The sequence below is a fragment of the Ictidomys tridecemlineatus genome, chromosome 6, assembly GCF_052094955.1.
Source record: "Ictidomys tridecemlineatus isolate mIctTri1 chromosome 6, mIctTri1.hap1, whole genome shotgun sequence".
In the NCBI taxonomy this organism is placed as follows: Eukaryota; Metazoa; Chordata; class Mammalia; order Rodentia; family Sciuridae; genus Ictidomys; species Ictidomys tridecemlineatus.
In genome coordinates this window covers 65,727,083-65,743,447 of record NC_135482.1, presented here as the reverse complement: position 1 = coordinate 65,743,447, position 16,365 = coordinate 65,727,083, and the positions used below count along the sequence as shown (strand labels likewise).

At 43.7% G+C, this 16,365-nt stretch overlaps 1 protein-coding gene across 2 annotated transcripts; it reads right to left on the bottom strand.

Moving 5' to 3' along the window:
• Nucleotides 1–694: 694 nt before the first annotated feature.
• Nucleotides 695–16,365, bottom strand: Ddx23 (DEAD-box helicase 23). 2 transcript variants are annotated; one of them, XM_005324892.4, is made up of 17 exons: nt 16,210–16,365; nt 11,790–11,998; nt 11,232–11,342; nt 8,823–8,916; nt 8,652–8,717; nt 7,436–7,574; nt 7,046–7,179; nt 6,774–6,886; nt 6,385–6,528; nt 6,066–6,291; nt 5,607–5,752; nt 4,823–5,000; nt 3,833–4,075; nt 3,258–3,409; nt 2,935–3,043; nt 2,042–2,216; nt 695–1,604 (listed from the first exon to the last, which is right to left on the bottom strand). In XM_005324892.4, exons 2-17 carry the CDS (start codon nt 11,996–11,998, stop codon nt 1,381–1,383), a joined length of 2,463 nt encoding a protein of 820 aa, XP_005324949.1. In that variant the 5' UTR covers nt 16,210–16,365; the 3' UTR covers nt 695–1,380. The 2 variants fall into 2 exon arrangements, with proteins under 2 accessions (XP_005324949.1, XP_077870890.1); XM_078014764.1 differs by lacking the exon at nt 16,210–16,365 and adding an exon at nt 13,531–13,553.

The following is a 16,365-nucleotide window of genomic DNA, read 5'->3' as shown; positions in this document are numbered from 1 at the left end:
TTGATGGGAAGAGGGAAAGGGTGGAGCTTCAGGAGACCTTGGGCTCCTAGGCACCCCCCACCCTCTCATATCCAAGCTGTCTATAGACATTTGGCAGCATAGAAGGGACTTGTATAGAGTTGAGGAAAAAACTAGTTACAGTTCCCACTGTCTTTGCCTCAGGTCAGAAAAGCCCTATTAGCAACTATACCTTGAATTCTATGCACTTGCCAGCTCTGAGAGGTAGAACATTTGCATAAGAGGGGTGTGGGTGGGAACAGCACCACTCCTCCTTCATTCTTCCCTCCCATCAGTGGTATATCCAGTAACTGGAATCCACAAGCAAAGACAAGGTGTCAGGCGCACAGTGACAGGGTCTAAGAGTGGTTCAGACTGCCTTACCCGCCCAATTTCACAGTTGCTTTCCTTTTTGATCCTTATGTAAAGCTCCCTAGGTGGTGTCCAAGCTAGGGCCACAAGTTACATGAGGTTCAAGCAGGAGAGGGGAGATGCATCATGATCCTGCTGTGTTGGCTTTTTGGTCTCCCCTCAAGTGCTATCTACAACTTAGAAACAGTATAAGCTGAGACCCTAGGCTTCTCGCTGGATGTGACTTTCATTTTCACAAACAACCCACTGTGCCCAATGTTGTTCTTCCTGTCCTATATTATCAGGGAACCTAGGGAGATGAGTTTGGCTAGAACTAGACACAGCCTTGATATTCATTATTTATTCTCAGAACATACAAACTCATCTTCTCAGAGAATAGAAAACAGAAATTTCACTCAGTGACTTAAAGTTGAACACAGCCAGCTCACCCTGTCCCCACATCTACTAAAAAAATTCCCCGGGGGAGGGACGCCTAGAGTGCACAGCACCCCTTGGCACAGGGCTGTGCACAGTTCTAAAGGCTCTTGTTTTATATGCCAAATGGGAAAACAGCTGTCAAAATGACAGAGTCCACAGTCCACAATCCTCATGGTGCCAGATCCCCTGGGTTATCTAGGGCAACAGCATCACTGCAATGCACATGGTTACACTGTCAAGTCCTTGCCGAAGAAGATCCTACGCAGGCAGCCAGATGTGTTCAGTCTTGGGGGTAGTGCCAGCAGGTTGCCCTATAAACTGGGAAGAGTTCATGGCCCAGTACAATGTGAAAACCCCCCAAAGGGGCAAAGCTGGGCCTAACATCTGTGCTTTCCTTGCCTCCCACAGCATCCTCCTATGGTTTTGCAGTCTCACTCAGGCCTCCGACCTTACGGTCTAAGCCAGGGAGTCTAATTGTTTCCAAGCTCCCATAACCCAAGACTGAGAACCTGGAAAGAGGAATGTGAGGGTCTTAAAGAATAGGCATCACGCGGCTTCACAGCATGTCCTTAAACCCACTGGAGGAGTGCTGAGTCAAGCAAAGATGGTCTCTTCTCGGCGCTTCTTGGTGAGGATGGTGCCTGGCTTGTGCTGAGCATCTGGGTGGTTGGCTAGCTCTGGGGGACAGGAAGACACTGGGCTCTCCAGGATGGCTTGCTTCAGCTCATAGAACACAGCTGAGTCCTCTTTGGTGAGGAAGGTGATAGCCACACCACTCTTGCCTGCTCGTCCCGTACGGCCAATGCGGTGGATATAATCTGGGGAGCAGGAGGAATATCACCCTGGGACCAGGCCAGATGCCCTGGTGGGCACTGTCTGAAGCATCTATTCCTAAAGGCACCCACTCCTATCCCCCATGAACCTTTATGGGCAGAGAATCCACCTTACCCTGCCCATATCTGATGCTCCCACAGAGCCTTCCACTGCTGTCTCCCCACTGCCACTGCTGACTGTGATCATCCTACTATACCAAGTGTCACCTAGCCCCATTCTTTTCTATAACCCTGAAGACAGAAGTGTTATTCCATGTACTAGGATAACCAACCCAGACGAGTTGATGGGCAAGAGCTTTTCTCATCAGGACTGGTGTACCCAGACTGGAAGCTGGGAGCTTCTCAGAACAGCATTGACCCTAAGTGGAAGGACATATAGTCTCACCTTACACTGAAATGAAGCTGCTTTCCTGTACACTTACCTTCAATGTTTTTGGCCATATCATAGTTGACAACCATAGACACATCCTGGATGTCGATACCACGACCAGCCACATCTGTAGCCACCAAAATATCCTTGGCCCCAGCCTTGAGGTTGGACAGCGCAAATTCTCGCTGCTCCTGACCTTTTCCACCATGCAGTGTACAAGCATTGTACTGTTGGAAGAATGGTAGGTTAGACAATAATGGGAATATGGGAAGACACAAAAATAAAGAGAATGGGGATGGAGGGGAAGGGTTGGGGTGAACAGCAGGTAGGAAAAGGGAAGGAGGCAAGAGAAAGAATACAATTGAAAGAGAGGAAAGAACAGGTGAAGTGAAAAAAGGGATGGGAGGGAAAAGAGCGTGGCAGAGGCAGACAGAGTAAGGTCAAAGGCAAAGCATCTGGTTGGTTGGAATCAGGTGAGAAGTTCTCAGAGAATTAGGAGAGATTAGGGTGGAAAGCAGGGATCAGGAAATTTAAGGAAGATGAAGAACTGAAGGTCAAGGATACACTCTCCTTGTCAAGGGCACTGATTATCAATATTTGCCTCCTGACCCTATTATCTCCACTCCCAAACATATTCAAACAGCATGAACCCAACTCTATTCCACACCCTCGGACCCTGTTAAGATGTATCTCAAAAACCTCTTTCTGCCCACACCCTACTTGGATGAAGACCCACAGCAGCTTTTGGCTGGTACAGCTGGAATGGACAGGAAGTCCTAGCAACTGCCTTAGTTCTCCTCAAACATTCTTTTCATTTTGGCCCTGATTGGCTGAATGTTAGAAAGGTTAAAGGATGAGAACTCAAAGTAGGTGCCTAAGGGACTGCCCCCACCCCAGTGTCAAAAAGCAGCCACAGAGACTGCTGCTCTCCCTTGCCAAACATACCCCCATTTTCTCCAGGGACTTGGCCAACACATCACAACCCTTCTTTTGATTGACAAAAATGATGATGGGTGGATCAAAGCCTTGTTCCAATATTGCCAGCAGCTTTTTCCTGGGGAGAAAAATGAGATGCATATTTCCCACTCTAAGTGAAACGCCCAACCCTGACCTGTGAACAATTTCAGGATCTTAAAAGCCAATGGCATTCTAAAAAAGAAAACAAACTCTTCAACATGGCAGAACAATTGCCCAGCCGGGACTGCACTGGAAGAAGTTGTCAAAGCACTTCCTCTCCACCAGTTTCCCCAGCTCAGCTGTCCCCATACCTCTTTTCTGACTCTGACATGAGGAAGACCTTCTGTTCCACACGCTCATGGGGCTTGCCTGCGGAGCCAATGTATACCACAGCAGGTCGCCGAAGATAGCTCCTGGCCAGACGCTCCACCGCTGGGGGCATGGTGGCAGTGAACATGACTGTCTACGAAAACAGGAGGCTCAGCCCTGGGCCCAGGTAGATATAATCACATATCCCACTATCACCACAAGCTAAAAAGAATCTAAAATGTGTTCTACTGTAAGTTTGATAGCTATCACCTTAGGAACAGTGTCCTTTGCTTTCTATTTTTCCCCAATACCTGTTCATTCAGGCACTTTACATCCTACAATGACAAGAAGGGCTAGAGCATTTGCTACCTGTTGTCCTGGGTAGTAGCATGATTTTTTGAAATAATTTTTTCAGGACTAAGCTAAAAAGCCACCCTTAAAGACTGTCAGAGGATTGTACCTAGGCACACCTCATCATTCCAGAAACACGTATTCTAAGCCTATATAAGGCAAAAAGAGTCTACAAGCAGGTGTAGGAACTTGCCCAACTTTTCCCAACCCAGGGAAGCAGTCTTACTTGGCGGTACTTGTGTTTTCCTGACTCAAAGTTGGCCAACATCTTCTCAGGATCCTCAGCCTCATCTGTGTCTGGTTTCTGGTTGCTGACAGGCATGTGCTCCAGGATCTTCTGGACATCTGGCTCAAAGCCCATGTCAATCATCCTATCTGCCTCATCCAGAACCACATAGGTACAGCGGCTCAAGACTAGGTAACGGTTCTCCAGTACATCAATCAGACGTCCCGGGGTAGCGATCACGATCTAGGGAGTATTCTGTAATTATATATGGCCCCAGAAGGCAAACCCCTTTTTTTCTCTGATGTGAACTATCCACCCAGTTGAGTAACAGACCTCCAGTGCTAAGGAACTTGGAACCCAAACTCTAGATGAGTTTGGCAGTATAAAAATTCCTAAGAACTTATATGAAATTATTTGTTGCTACCTCAGGAATAAATAAATGGGGTCTCTAAAGTAAGACAGAGATTAGACAGAGAAGGCAAAAATCAGAAGGAACTTTCTATATAGGAGAGAGATTAACATTTGAAAGTGGCTGCATGAAGAGATGCCACTGAGAAGTCTGCACAACTCAATTCCTACAGATTTCTAAAAGGCTCACATCCTCTTTCCTGACAGGAAGGTAACATGCAAAGTCAATGATGTGGGCTGGCAAAGTAGTAAGAGCACAGGCTTTGGATATGAACCTCAGCTTTGTCTGCTGCTAGCCAGCTATGTGGGACTTCAGGCAATTTATTAACCCAAGTCTCAGCTTCATTTATAAAATGGTGATCCCACTCCCTGTTTCCATGTTTGTTGTGAGAATTAATAAGCTAATATTTATGCATTATGTGCAGTATGACCCATGGTGCATAAGATCTGAATAAATAGTACATATACATAAATGAGTCCCTTTTTTCATTTTACTGCACATCTATTCCAGAAACTAGAAACAAATGCCCGAGAGAGAGAGCCTTCCCAAACAGCAGGTGGCTGCTGGCAAGGGAAACAAACCTCACAACCCATGCGCAGCCTGAAGCCCTGGTCTTCTCTGGAGATACCACCAATGACAGCTACAGTGCGGATGCCTAGCGGCTTCCCAAATTTGATGGTCTCTTCCTCAATCTGCTGAGCCAACTCACGAGTAGGAGCCAGGATGATGGCATAAGGGCCCTGGTCTGACTCTTCGATCCTGTGGTAAATGGGGTGTCCCACAGCTTCATGAGCTTTGGTTCTTATTCAACCACAAATAGGAGCAAGACAAAATCACTTTTAAGGCTAACTATGGGAATAGGGAGGCTTGTGGGAAAAGAATGTAGGGATCCCACTTAAAAATTAAAGACTCCAGGGCTGGGGTGGTGGCTCAGTGGTAGAATGCTTGCCCAGCACATGAGAGGCACTGGGTTTGACATTAAAAAAAAAAAAAAAAAAAAAAAAGAGATTAAAAAAAAATTAAAGACTCCAGAATAACAAATTTCTCTAAGGATTGATCCTTGCCAGCAACAAGCATATACTTCTTTGATATCATGATCCAATTATTCACTCATATCCAACCCAAAATAAAGAAGGCAGCTTCTGATTATAGACTTAGAAAGACAATACCAGGGACTGGAGCTCAGTACTAGAGCACTTGCCTAGCACATGCAAGGCCCTGGGTTCAATCCCCAGCACTGCAAAAACACAATAAAACAACAACAACAACAACAAAAAAAAACCCCACAAAAACCTCAACAAACATAACAATTTTCACTTCTCATACCAATCCAAACTCACTCCAACTGAAGCCAGCTGAACCTACCTGTCAATTTTGGGAAGTGTGGTGATCCAGACCAGCAATGGGATGAGGAAGGCTGCAGTTTTACCACTGCCAGTCTCAGCCACACCAATGATGTCACGATTTTGTAACCCAATTGGAATTGCCTGGCGCTGGATAGGTGTTGGTTCCTGCAGTGACCCAAAGAAAGAATAATGGGTGCAGGTACTACCCAAGCTACTGCTAACACAGCAGGCAATGTGCCAGCACAATGTATTTGGGTGGACACAAAATACAATTCACAGGAAAGGGGGCACAAAAAAAATCACAATCCCTAAATGGCCAATACTTCCACCAGAAAGTGACAGATAGGGTCATTTTGGTGTCCAAGGGCAGAGAAGATACCAAATAATCAAGGAACAAAATTCTCTAATCCCAAATTAAGATTGTATCCCTAGAATGTAGGAACATGGCTGGTCTCCTGGGTCAATTGTCCCTTCTTACCTTATAGCCACATTTATCAATGACCTCCAAGATGTGTGGGGGCAGAGAAGAGTCTTTCCAGGATCGAATGGGATTAGGGATTTTGCCACCTTTGGTGGTAATGCTATAGTCCTCACGGAAGATCCGCCAGTCCCTGTCTGTCATCTCATCTAACTTCTTCTGGGACCAATGACGATCATCCCAGCGCTGTTTGGCTTCTTTCTTTCGAAGTTTTCGGAGTCTTGCTCTGAAGCAGAATGCAAGGATTAAATGGAATCAGTAACTTCTACCTCCTTTCTGGAGAAAACCTGGGCTCTGTCCAACCACCTCAACTACTCACTCCTCCTGCTCCTTTTCTTCCAGTGTTCGCCTCTTCTCCATTAGGTCTCCATAGAAGCGTGACTGCTCTCGTTTCTGCTGCTTTAAGTCAATGCCTGCAATGAAGCCTCGCCCCAACAACTGCACCTGGTGCCGTTCTTTGTATCTAGAATTGAGACAGGAAGAAAAAAAAAGGAGGAGCTATTGTAGCAGCAGAGGGTAAAGACAGACTATCAATATGCATCAGTTCTCCCTGATCAGCATCTTTCCTCTCCCAGAGCAGGTTGAGTATTACCAATTTTCCCATCCCAGTTTTATCTTACTTTTTATCTACCTCTGTCACCATTAGCTTTCTCTCTCTCTAGGGCTGCCTAGTGTCGAAGACAAGGGACTCAGGCCAAAGCTACTCACAGGGGGTTGTAATCGATGGATGTGTCCTCAGATGCATCCCACTCAAAGACAAACTTGCGATCGTTGAGATGCCTTGTTCGACGCCGCTTTTTGATGCCACCCAGGTAACGTTCCTGCCCGGACAACACAAAACCAGTCAATTTCAAGGCTCAACTCTCACATACAGAGGCCAGAATGGCCAAATAACTGTTCTTCGTGTGTGCGTGCGTGTGTGTGTGTGTGTGTGTGTGTGTGTGTGTGTGTGTGTGTGTAGATGAAGCCAAGGCCTGCACCTTAATAGCATGCAGTTCCTTGCTCTTATCCTTCTCTTCCCGGATCTTCTGACGACCTTCCTCATCCTCATTTCCATTGGTCTCCCGCTCCATTCTCTCCCTTCGTTCCCGGCGTTCCCTTTCCTGAGGGTCTTCTGGAGACCAAAGAAAGAAAAGTTGCAGAAGAATTCAGTGGAAGTAAAAAGGAAAGGGAATGGAGGGAATCCAGACAATACCAAATGAAGAAAAAGAAATAGACTTGATACAAGGGAGATCTAATAAAAAAGATATTTTTCTCATAAATTTCCACCATCCTTCCCTCTTCCAAATTCTGGAGCAAACAGGTTTCTCTCTTTCTAAGTGACACCATAATCCTATCCCACCCTTTCCACACAGGGTAGAAAAACAAACCCAACATCTTCCTGCCCAAGTCTTGGAACTGTTTCCTTTTCTTCCTTTCTTCTTCAAGCATTTTCTGCCGCTCTTCCACTTCCTGCTGCCGTCGCTTTAGAGCTTCAGCTTCCCGCTCTGCTTTGGAGAGGAACTTAGGCTACAAAACAAAGAGTGGGGGATATGGCTCCGTGGTAGAGTACACTTGGCTATAGCATGTAAGCTCCTGGTTTCAGTCCCCAGCACCACAAAAAAATAAAATAAAGAGGGAACTGTGATCTGGGAGCAGGGAACAATCACATTACTGCTAGGAAGACTGCATGGAATCCCCCCAAAATATTTGCAAAGGCATTAAGCCTATTAAGGAAAACAAATAAGCCTAGGATCCTGTTATGGGCTGAACTATGTACATTCTCAAATTCACATGTTAAATTCCTAATCCGCAGTACCTCAGGATTTGGCTGTATTTAGAGACGGGACCTTTAAAGAAGAAATCAAATTAAAATGAGACCACCAAGGTAGGATTAGGCCACCTAATCCAATAGGACTGGGGACCTTATAAAAAGAAGAAATTTGAACACACAGAGACACCAGGGGCACATGTGCACAAAGAGATGACCATGTGAATACAGAAAAAAAAAAAAATCCACAGCCAGAAGAGGGGCTTCAGAAGAAATAACTCTACTGATATCCTGACCTTGGACTTCTTTTTAAAATCTTTTTATTTGAAATTGTGAAATTTGAGGTTTCTTCTTATCATCATAGTCTTCTTGTTTTCAGTTCTGGAGACTAAACCCAAGTTCTCACATATGTTACTCAACTGCTGTACCAATGAGTTACATCTCCAGCTCTTTTATTTTTTGAGACAGTATCTCACTAAGTTGCCCAGGCAGGCCCAAACTTGTGATCTTCCTTCCTTGGTCTCCTAAGTGGCTGGGATTACTGGTATGAACCACCTAACCCAGTTTTTTTTTGTTTTGTTTTGTTTTGTTTTTTTTAAATATTATTTTAGTTGTAGACGGACACAATATCTTTATTTTGCTTATTTTTATGTGGTGCTAGGATCAAACCCAGTGCCTCACATATGTTCGGCAAGTGCTCTACCACTGAGCCACAACCCCGGTCCCCAACACAGCTTTAACCCAGTTCAAAATAATGTCTATTATTAAAGCTATCCAGACTATGGTATTTTGTTATGTCACCCAGAGTATGCTAATAGAGACCCCAAAGTTTTTACCTTAGCCTCAGCTTCTTCCTCAGCCTTTTTCTTGGCTAAAAGTTCCTCCAGAGATAGTGGCTGGGCCTGAAGACAAAACACAGTACTTCATTCCATAGAAGCTCTCTTCTATTGGACCAACAAAGCAGGGCTACACTTCGCAGGAAGACGAAAAAATTATTTCTTTTTTACCTTAGGCTTCTTATCACCATGCTCATCATCTTCATCCTTTTTAGAGTCTCTGTCCTTCCGAGATTTAAAATCTTTTCCTCGGCCAGGCGATAAACTTTAAGGAAAAAGAACAAGAAAGGTCTATATCACTGTCTTACTCTAGTTCCTGGATGAGGTATAGACTGAGCCCCAAGAGGAGGAAGGAAGTTTCCTCATAACTCAACAAGATGGCCTAGCCCATGGTTATCCATCATGTCCTAAGGCTCTCTTGGCAGGCAAGGTCCCCCTCTGCCTACTCTGAAATCTAATTATGGCATTTTCTTAGCCCTATTCTACCTGAATCTCCTTTTCTGAAACCAATATCTTCTGGGAAGTGGGCCTTCTCTATTAATGTCAAAAATGTTTTCTCCAGCTCTGGGGGTATAGCTCAGTGGTAAACCATACACAAGGTCTTGGGTTCAATCCCCAGCACCACAAAATAAAGCAGTTGCACTTAGGGAAAAAGAAGAAAAGAAAACACTCTTAATTTCATAATACACAATGAATTGAGCCTACCTGGCAACCCCTACAAGCCAAGAAAATACTACCATTTATATCCAACACTCAGCATCTTTCCCTACTATCTACGCCAGCAAGCCTTTCCCCACGCCTGCTACATGCTTAATCTACAAGAGATCTCAAACAATCCCACTGAGTTTCTGTTTTAAGTATTCTGTCCTTTGCCTTATCCAGGGTCTGATAAGAACTTTACACAGAAAGTTTCCAAAGGAAAGAGATCAAAACACTGGGACATTAAGCTATTCTATTCTATTCATTTAGGTACTAGGGATTGAACTCAGGGGTGCTTTATCACTGAGTTACATCCATAATCCTTTTTATTATTTTGAGACAGGGTCTTGCGAAGTTGTCCAGTTTTATGGGTTTGATATCCAAGAGTTCATGTATAAGACAATGCAATAAAGTTTAGAGGTGAAATGACTGGGTCATGAAATTCCTAACCTAACCTAATTAGGTTAATTCTTTTTAAAAAAATATTTATTTTTTAGTTTTAGGTGGACAAAATATCTTTGTTTTTTTATTTTTTATTTTTTTTAGAGAGAGAATTTTTTTTTAATATTTATTTTTTAGTTTTCAGCAGACACAACATCTTTATTTGTATGTGGTGCTAAGGATCGAACCCAGGCCGCATGCATGCCAGGCGAGCATGCTACCGTTTGAGCCACATCCGGAGCCCCTATTTTTTTATTTTTAAGTGATGTTGAGGATCAAACCCAGTGCCCCGCTCATGACAGGCGAGCGTGCTACCTCTTGAGCCACATCCCTTGCCCTAGGTTAATTCTTAATCTAATCCCCTGGTAGGGACTAACCGGTGGTAACTGTAGGCAGAGAGGATATGGCTGGAAGAGATGGGTCCCTGGGAATCTGCCTTTGGGGTATATATTTTGTCCTTATTGAGCAGAGCTCTCTCTCTGCTTCCTGGAGCCAAGTTCCCAGCTGCTTTCCTCTACCACACACTTCTGCCATATTCTGCTGCAGTCAAAGCTCCAAGAAATAGAATCAGCCATCTATCAACTGAGACCTCTGAAACTGTGTGCTCCCAAATAAACTTTTCCTCCTGTAACTGTTCTTGTCAGATCTTTTGGTTACAGCAGCAAAACGCTAACTAAAACGCCCAGAGTGGCCTCAAATTTATGATCTTTGTGCCTCAGTCTCCCAAGTAGCTGGGATTAGGGGTGTGTGCCACCATGCCCCATAACATTAGGCTATGGGGCAGGGAGGGGGACCACTGGAGATTTAACTGAAAGGCCCTTAATCCCTGAGCCACATCCCCAGCACCCCCTCCTTTTTTTTTAGTTCTTGATGAGCCTTTATTTTTATTTATTTATATGTGGTGCTAAGAATCAAACCAGTGCCTCACACATGCTGGGCAAGTGCTCTACCACTGAGCTATAACCCCAGCCCAGCAGCCCTTATTTTTTATTTTGAGACAGAGTCTTGCTAAGTTCCTGAGGGCTTTGTTAAATTGCTGAGGCTGTTCTCAAACTTGCAATTCTCCTCAAGTTCCCAACTTACTGGGATTATAGGAGTGTGCCACCATGCCCAGTGACATTAAGCTATTTTAACAAATATGAGTTGTATATCCTGGATAGGAAATTGAATGATATAATGGAGCTACAGGAGTGTTTTGTAGGCTAAAACCTTTTCAAACTAATTTCAAAATTCCAAGCTCAAGTTGAGCCTCAAAATGTGACTTTACTAACCATTATACTTTCAAAAGAAAACACATACTTTTTAGAAAGACAGTTCTGCAATAACTACCAACAAGATCTGCTAAGAGAAATTAATTTTCCTATGAAGCTGAGATAACTGAGATGCAGAAAGGAAGAGATGAGCACACCCCCTAAAACCCACTCTCATTCCCTCAGGTACCTGGATCGTTTACGGTCCTTGTCTCGTCTGTGCCCATCCTTGTCTCGATCGCGGTCCTTTTTATTCCGATCTCGGTCCTTATCTCGTTCTCGTTCTTTGTGCCGTCGTTCTCTGGAATACAGCAAAGTTAAGAAATCACTTGATATTTCCAGAATATCTTACTTCACTATAGCCCTGATAAGGTTCTATACCAAGAACTGCACCTTCCTCTCCGAAGTGATTGTTACAAATTGTGGAATATATTTCCCAGGGCAATAACAACGCAATTTGAAGATAAGAGTTGCAATGCTAAGTAAAAATGATGACAATGACAGACCATGGACAACTATGCAAACATGTTAACTATCTTCCTTGATCATGTGGACTTTCATCTTACAAGCTCCCTTTCAACCTCTGAGAGCTGAACAAAATTGAAATCACTTGCAGGTCCAACTGGGATAGCAGTACACTAATGTAGAAAAAGCAGATGTCTAATACTAGAGGCACTGAAGGAACCAAGAAAGAAGTTTGAAATGTATCCTCCCTTCTCATGTAACAGACATGCAAAGTCACTTTCACCTCTCTGTAGACTTAGAACGGGAACGAGATCGGGAGCGGCTGCCTCCTCGACGTCTATCCCTTGAACGATGTCGCTTCCTATCTTTAGATGGGGAGGACTTCCGGTCCCGGTCTCTATCCCGCTCTCTGTCAGGAGTCCGTGATCGCTTCCTTTCCTCCTTGGAAGGTGATGCATCTCGGTCCTTTTTATCAGCCAGTTCTCCTGCCATCTGTTGTAGGCAAGAGTAGGGGTTATTACACATAATTCACTCAAATCTCAAAACAACCCTGAGGTAGATATAATAGTCTGCCTACTTTAGAGATGAAGAAACTGAAGTTCAGGTATATAAACTAACTTGCCTAAGGACACAGAAACAGTTTGGCTCCAGAGGCCCATTCTTACACACTAAACTGTACTCTGGGATTTTTATTTTAGTTTTTGAGGCGTACTGGGGATTGAACCTAAGGGGGCTGAGCTACATCCTCAGTCCTTTTTATTTTTTATTTTGAGAAAGGGTCTTGGTAAGTTGTCAGGCTGGCCTTGAACTTGAGATCTTCCCACCTCACTTCCCAAGTAGCTGGGATTCCTTTTTATACATTCACTTCTAAATATGTACAATAAGTATACCATATTTCAATAGACTTTAAGAGTATTAAAAGATGTGTTGATGAGATTCACAGCCTTTGGGACAGGAATCCCCTGTGTTTCTCCTTTGCTAGCAAAGCAATAAACCTTTTTCCTTTTTCTCAAAAAAAAAAAAAAAGATGTGTTGATGAATAAATAGTGTACCACAACTTCTAGAAATATCCCATATTGCTTATCTTAGGAGGATATTATGTATGCTAGCCTGCCAGGATTAGTCAATATATATATCTAAGGGAGATAAACTGTCTTGAGCTCAAAAGAGAAAAGTTCAACTTTGAGATTTAGATTATAAACAGCACAAACAAAACCTAAAAGGAGAACAGCTGGGCATGGTGGTGCATGTCTGTAATCCCAGCAACTTGGGAGGCTGAGGCAGGAGGATCATAAGTTTGAGGCCAGCATCAGCAATTTAGCAAGTCCCTAAGCAATGTAGCGAGATCCTATAGCAAAAGAGGGTGGGGAAACTATGCTGGGGATGTGGCTCAGTGGTTAAGCCCCCTGGTTCAATCCCTGGTATCAAAATAAATAAATAAAGAAGAAACAAAGCTGGATATAGTAGTACATACTTCTAATCCCAGCAACTCAGGAGGCTGAAGCATAAGGATCACAAGTTTGAAGCCAGACTAAGAAACATACTAAGATCCTGTCTCAAAATAAAAAAGAAAGGGCTGGGGATGTGGCTCAAGCGGTAGCGCACTCGCCTGGCATGCGTGTGGCCCAGGTTCGATCCTCAGCATCACATACAAACAAAGATGTTATGTCCGCCAAAAACTAAAAAAATAAATATTAAAAAATTTTCTCTCTCTCTTTAAGAAAAAATAAAATAAAAATAAAAAAGAAAAAGGGTTTGGGTTTAGCTCAGTGCTAGTGGCCCTGGGCTCAATTCCTAGTACCACTTAAATATAGGGGTCGGGCAGGAATGATCAGACTTGTATAAAGATTTAAAGAAATGTACTACCACTTTTAACTAGAGAGATTTGGTATAGGGTATACAGGACCTACATACACATTTTTCCTCAACTTCCCATGAATCTACAATTCATAATTCAAAATTAAACATTAAAAAGTACCAAAAACTTGGGGCTGGGGATGAGACTCAAGTGGTAGCGCACTCGCCTGGCATGCACGTGTCGCTGGGTTTGGTCCTTAGCACCACATACAAATAAAGATGTTGTGTCCGCCGAAAACTAAAAAATAAATATTAATTTAAAAAATTCTCTCTCTCTTTAAAAAAAAAAAAAAGTACCAAAAACTAGGGTTGGGGGGGGTCATAGCTCAGTTGGTAGAGAGCTTGCCTCACGTGCACAAGGACCTGGGTTTGATCCCCAGCACCACACAAAAAAAAAGTACCCAAAACTAGAAGTTCCAACTGACATCCTCTCCTCAGATTCTCACAGCCTTGATTATCTACATTATCCAGTCTCATGAAAGGTTTGAGCAGGAATTTGATCTGTTACCCTCCTATCTGGGGGACACTGAACACCGTGCTATACTGTTTCTTTGACTACAAAATCCAATTCATTCAGGAGCTAAAATGACATCGAGTCTGAATCTGCTTCTACCCCATCATCATCAATACAATCATCATCCCTAAGACTTGGGATACATTTCTCAGAACTTATCGTCCAAATGGTCCAGCTAGAATATCAATTCCCTAAGCTTTAGTGCACAATCCTCCTTTCCTATGCCATTCCTTGCCACATAGTCTGAAAAAAGGAAAATGTGTAAGAATAAGAAAACAAAAATGAACAAGTAGTACTTTCAAAAAGTGCAGGCAACCCATTTTATCTTTAAAAATACTGTTCTATATCTGCACATCACACACATCACATAGAAATACTTATATTTCTTCCTCTTATAACTCTTAAGAAAATACAAAAGAAAGTATCCTGGACCTTATTCATTCTTTCAACAAATATTCATTGAGTTCTTAGTAGGTGCCAGATAGAGTAGTAAACAACACAAAACCTGTGACTTCACAAAAGTTAAATTCTAGTAGAGAGAATTTCAAATAGTAGTAAGAGCTAATGAAAACAATAATACAGGGTGATATGATGGGGAGCCCCCCCCCACCTCCACCTTTCTGGATACTGTAAATTGAACCCAGAGGTATTCTGTAAGAGAATTACATTCCCAGTCTTTTTTTATTTTGAGACAGTGTCTAGTTAAGCTGCCCCAAACTGATCTAGAACTTGCCATCCTCCTGCCTCAGCCTCCTGAGTAGCTGGGATTACAGGTGTGTGCCACTGCACCAAATGGGAAAAATAACTTTAGTTGATTGACATTTAAGCTAAAACCTGAATGATGGAAGAGAAAGAGCCATGCAAAGATCAGGGAAAAGAACTTTTTAGATAGAAGAGACAGCAAGTACTAAACACTGGGGCAGGTTTAAAAAGATTTGTGTGACTGATGGGACTGAGGAGGTGTGTGTGTGGGGGGGGGGGTGACTGGAGATGAGTCCAGTGAGGGAGGCAGGAGTAAATCATGAAAATGAGTTAGGACAGGGTAAAGAAACTTGAATTTCAAGTTAACTGCAATGGAAACCTTAGAATGGCTTTAAACAGGATGTGATGAGATCCAATTTTACACTGGGAATTACTTTTGGTAACTTTTACATATAAAACCATTGAGAATGCTATTACAGTACAGTCAGCCCTCTATATCCCTCCGAGGTTCTACATCCATGGATTCCACCAACCACAGATGGAAAACATTTTTTAAAAATTACATGCGCATAGGTGTACACACACACACACACACACACACACACACACACACAGGAAAGAAGCAGCAGCCAGTAAGAAAAAAAAAAAAAAAAGGAAACTGTAGCAATACAGAAACCAAAGGAGGTTGTGGTCAACTGTGTCAGGTACCATTCAAGAGGAGTAAAGATGCAACCATTACATTTGAAAAAATGGAAATTATTGGCGACCTTGACAAAAGCTGTTTCAAGACAAGGAGGGAGCATAAGCATGACTAGTGAATTTGGAAGCGAGTGAAAAGGGAGAATAAATATAGACAACTTTTATTACAGATAACCAGGCCACCTCTGGCTATGCTTCCCAGCAGCCTTCCTCTTAAATCTCCACACTTTTGAGTTCCTCTGTTCTTGTAAAGCAAAAGGCAGATTTTTTTTTCATTCATCTAAGTATTTATCTAGCGTGTACCATAAGCAAGGGTCAGTGCAAGGCGCTGTGAGTTACAAATGAAATTCTGTCCACAGGAAGCTTTTAGAACAACAGAGGGCATGAGACATATACCAAGATGAAGGCTCAGATGAAGTATTACAGGAGTTCAAAAGAAGCAGTTTTTCCTTTCATTTGTAAAAAGGGATTTAGAAGACCCCACAGAGTAGGTGGCTTTTGGCTTTTACGTATAGGCAGAATCTGAGGATGTATAATTGAGGGCGCGGAAAAGAAGCAATTCCCCTCAAAAGAAATAATTCAGCCGGTGCAGAGGCGGGAAGATATGGACTGGTTTGGGGAGTAAACGAGTTACAGTTTGGCAGGAGCACAGGCTATTTGAAACAAGAACAGGTATCACAGGCGCTGTACCCATGGGCAAAGGTCTAGGTCCATAACATCGTCCAGAGACGTGGGAATGAGCCCTCAGCAACCAACACTACCCCTGGGGCCCGCGCCCCTACACTCCTGCCCGCCAGAGCTTCCCGGGCTCGTGCCCTTTCGCTAAAGCATTCTTTCCCGCCTCGTCCCGGAAGCAGGAGCTACAGTAGTGGACCCCACTCTTGCCCTCTCTGCAAGATCGTGGGGACCGCCTCCACCGCCCAGGACTCACCACCCTGTGTCTGAACCGCCTAACGCGGCCTCAACGTCGCTGAGCCGTCGCCATCTTTCCCATTTCCTGGTCGCCGTGGAGCACCCCGGGCACGCGACAAGCTGGGAAGGCGAGTCCCCGGGTCTGCTCGGCTCAGGCAGGCAGTGAGGTCGGGAA

Excerpts from the sequence above, each read along its gene's own strand:
- Ddx23 (XM_005324892.4), bottom strand. The coding sequence starts at position 11,998 with ATGGCAGGAGAACTGGCTGATAAAAAGGACCGAGATGCATCACCTTCC. Across the intron at positions 11,343-11,789 it reads CGTTCTAAGTCTACAGAGAG|AGAACGACGGCACAAAGAAC; the intron begins GTGAAAGTGACT and ends GCTGTATTCCAG. Across the intron at positions 6,529-6,773 it reads TCCATCGATTACAACCCCCT|ATACAAAGAACGGCACCAGG; the intron begins GTGAGTAGCTTT and ends TCTCAATTCTAG.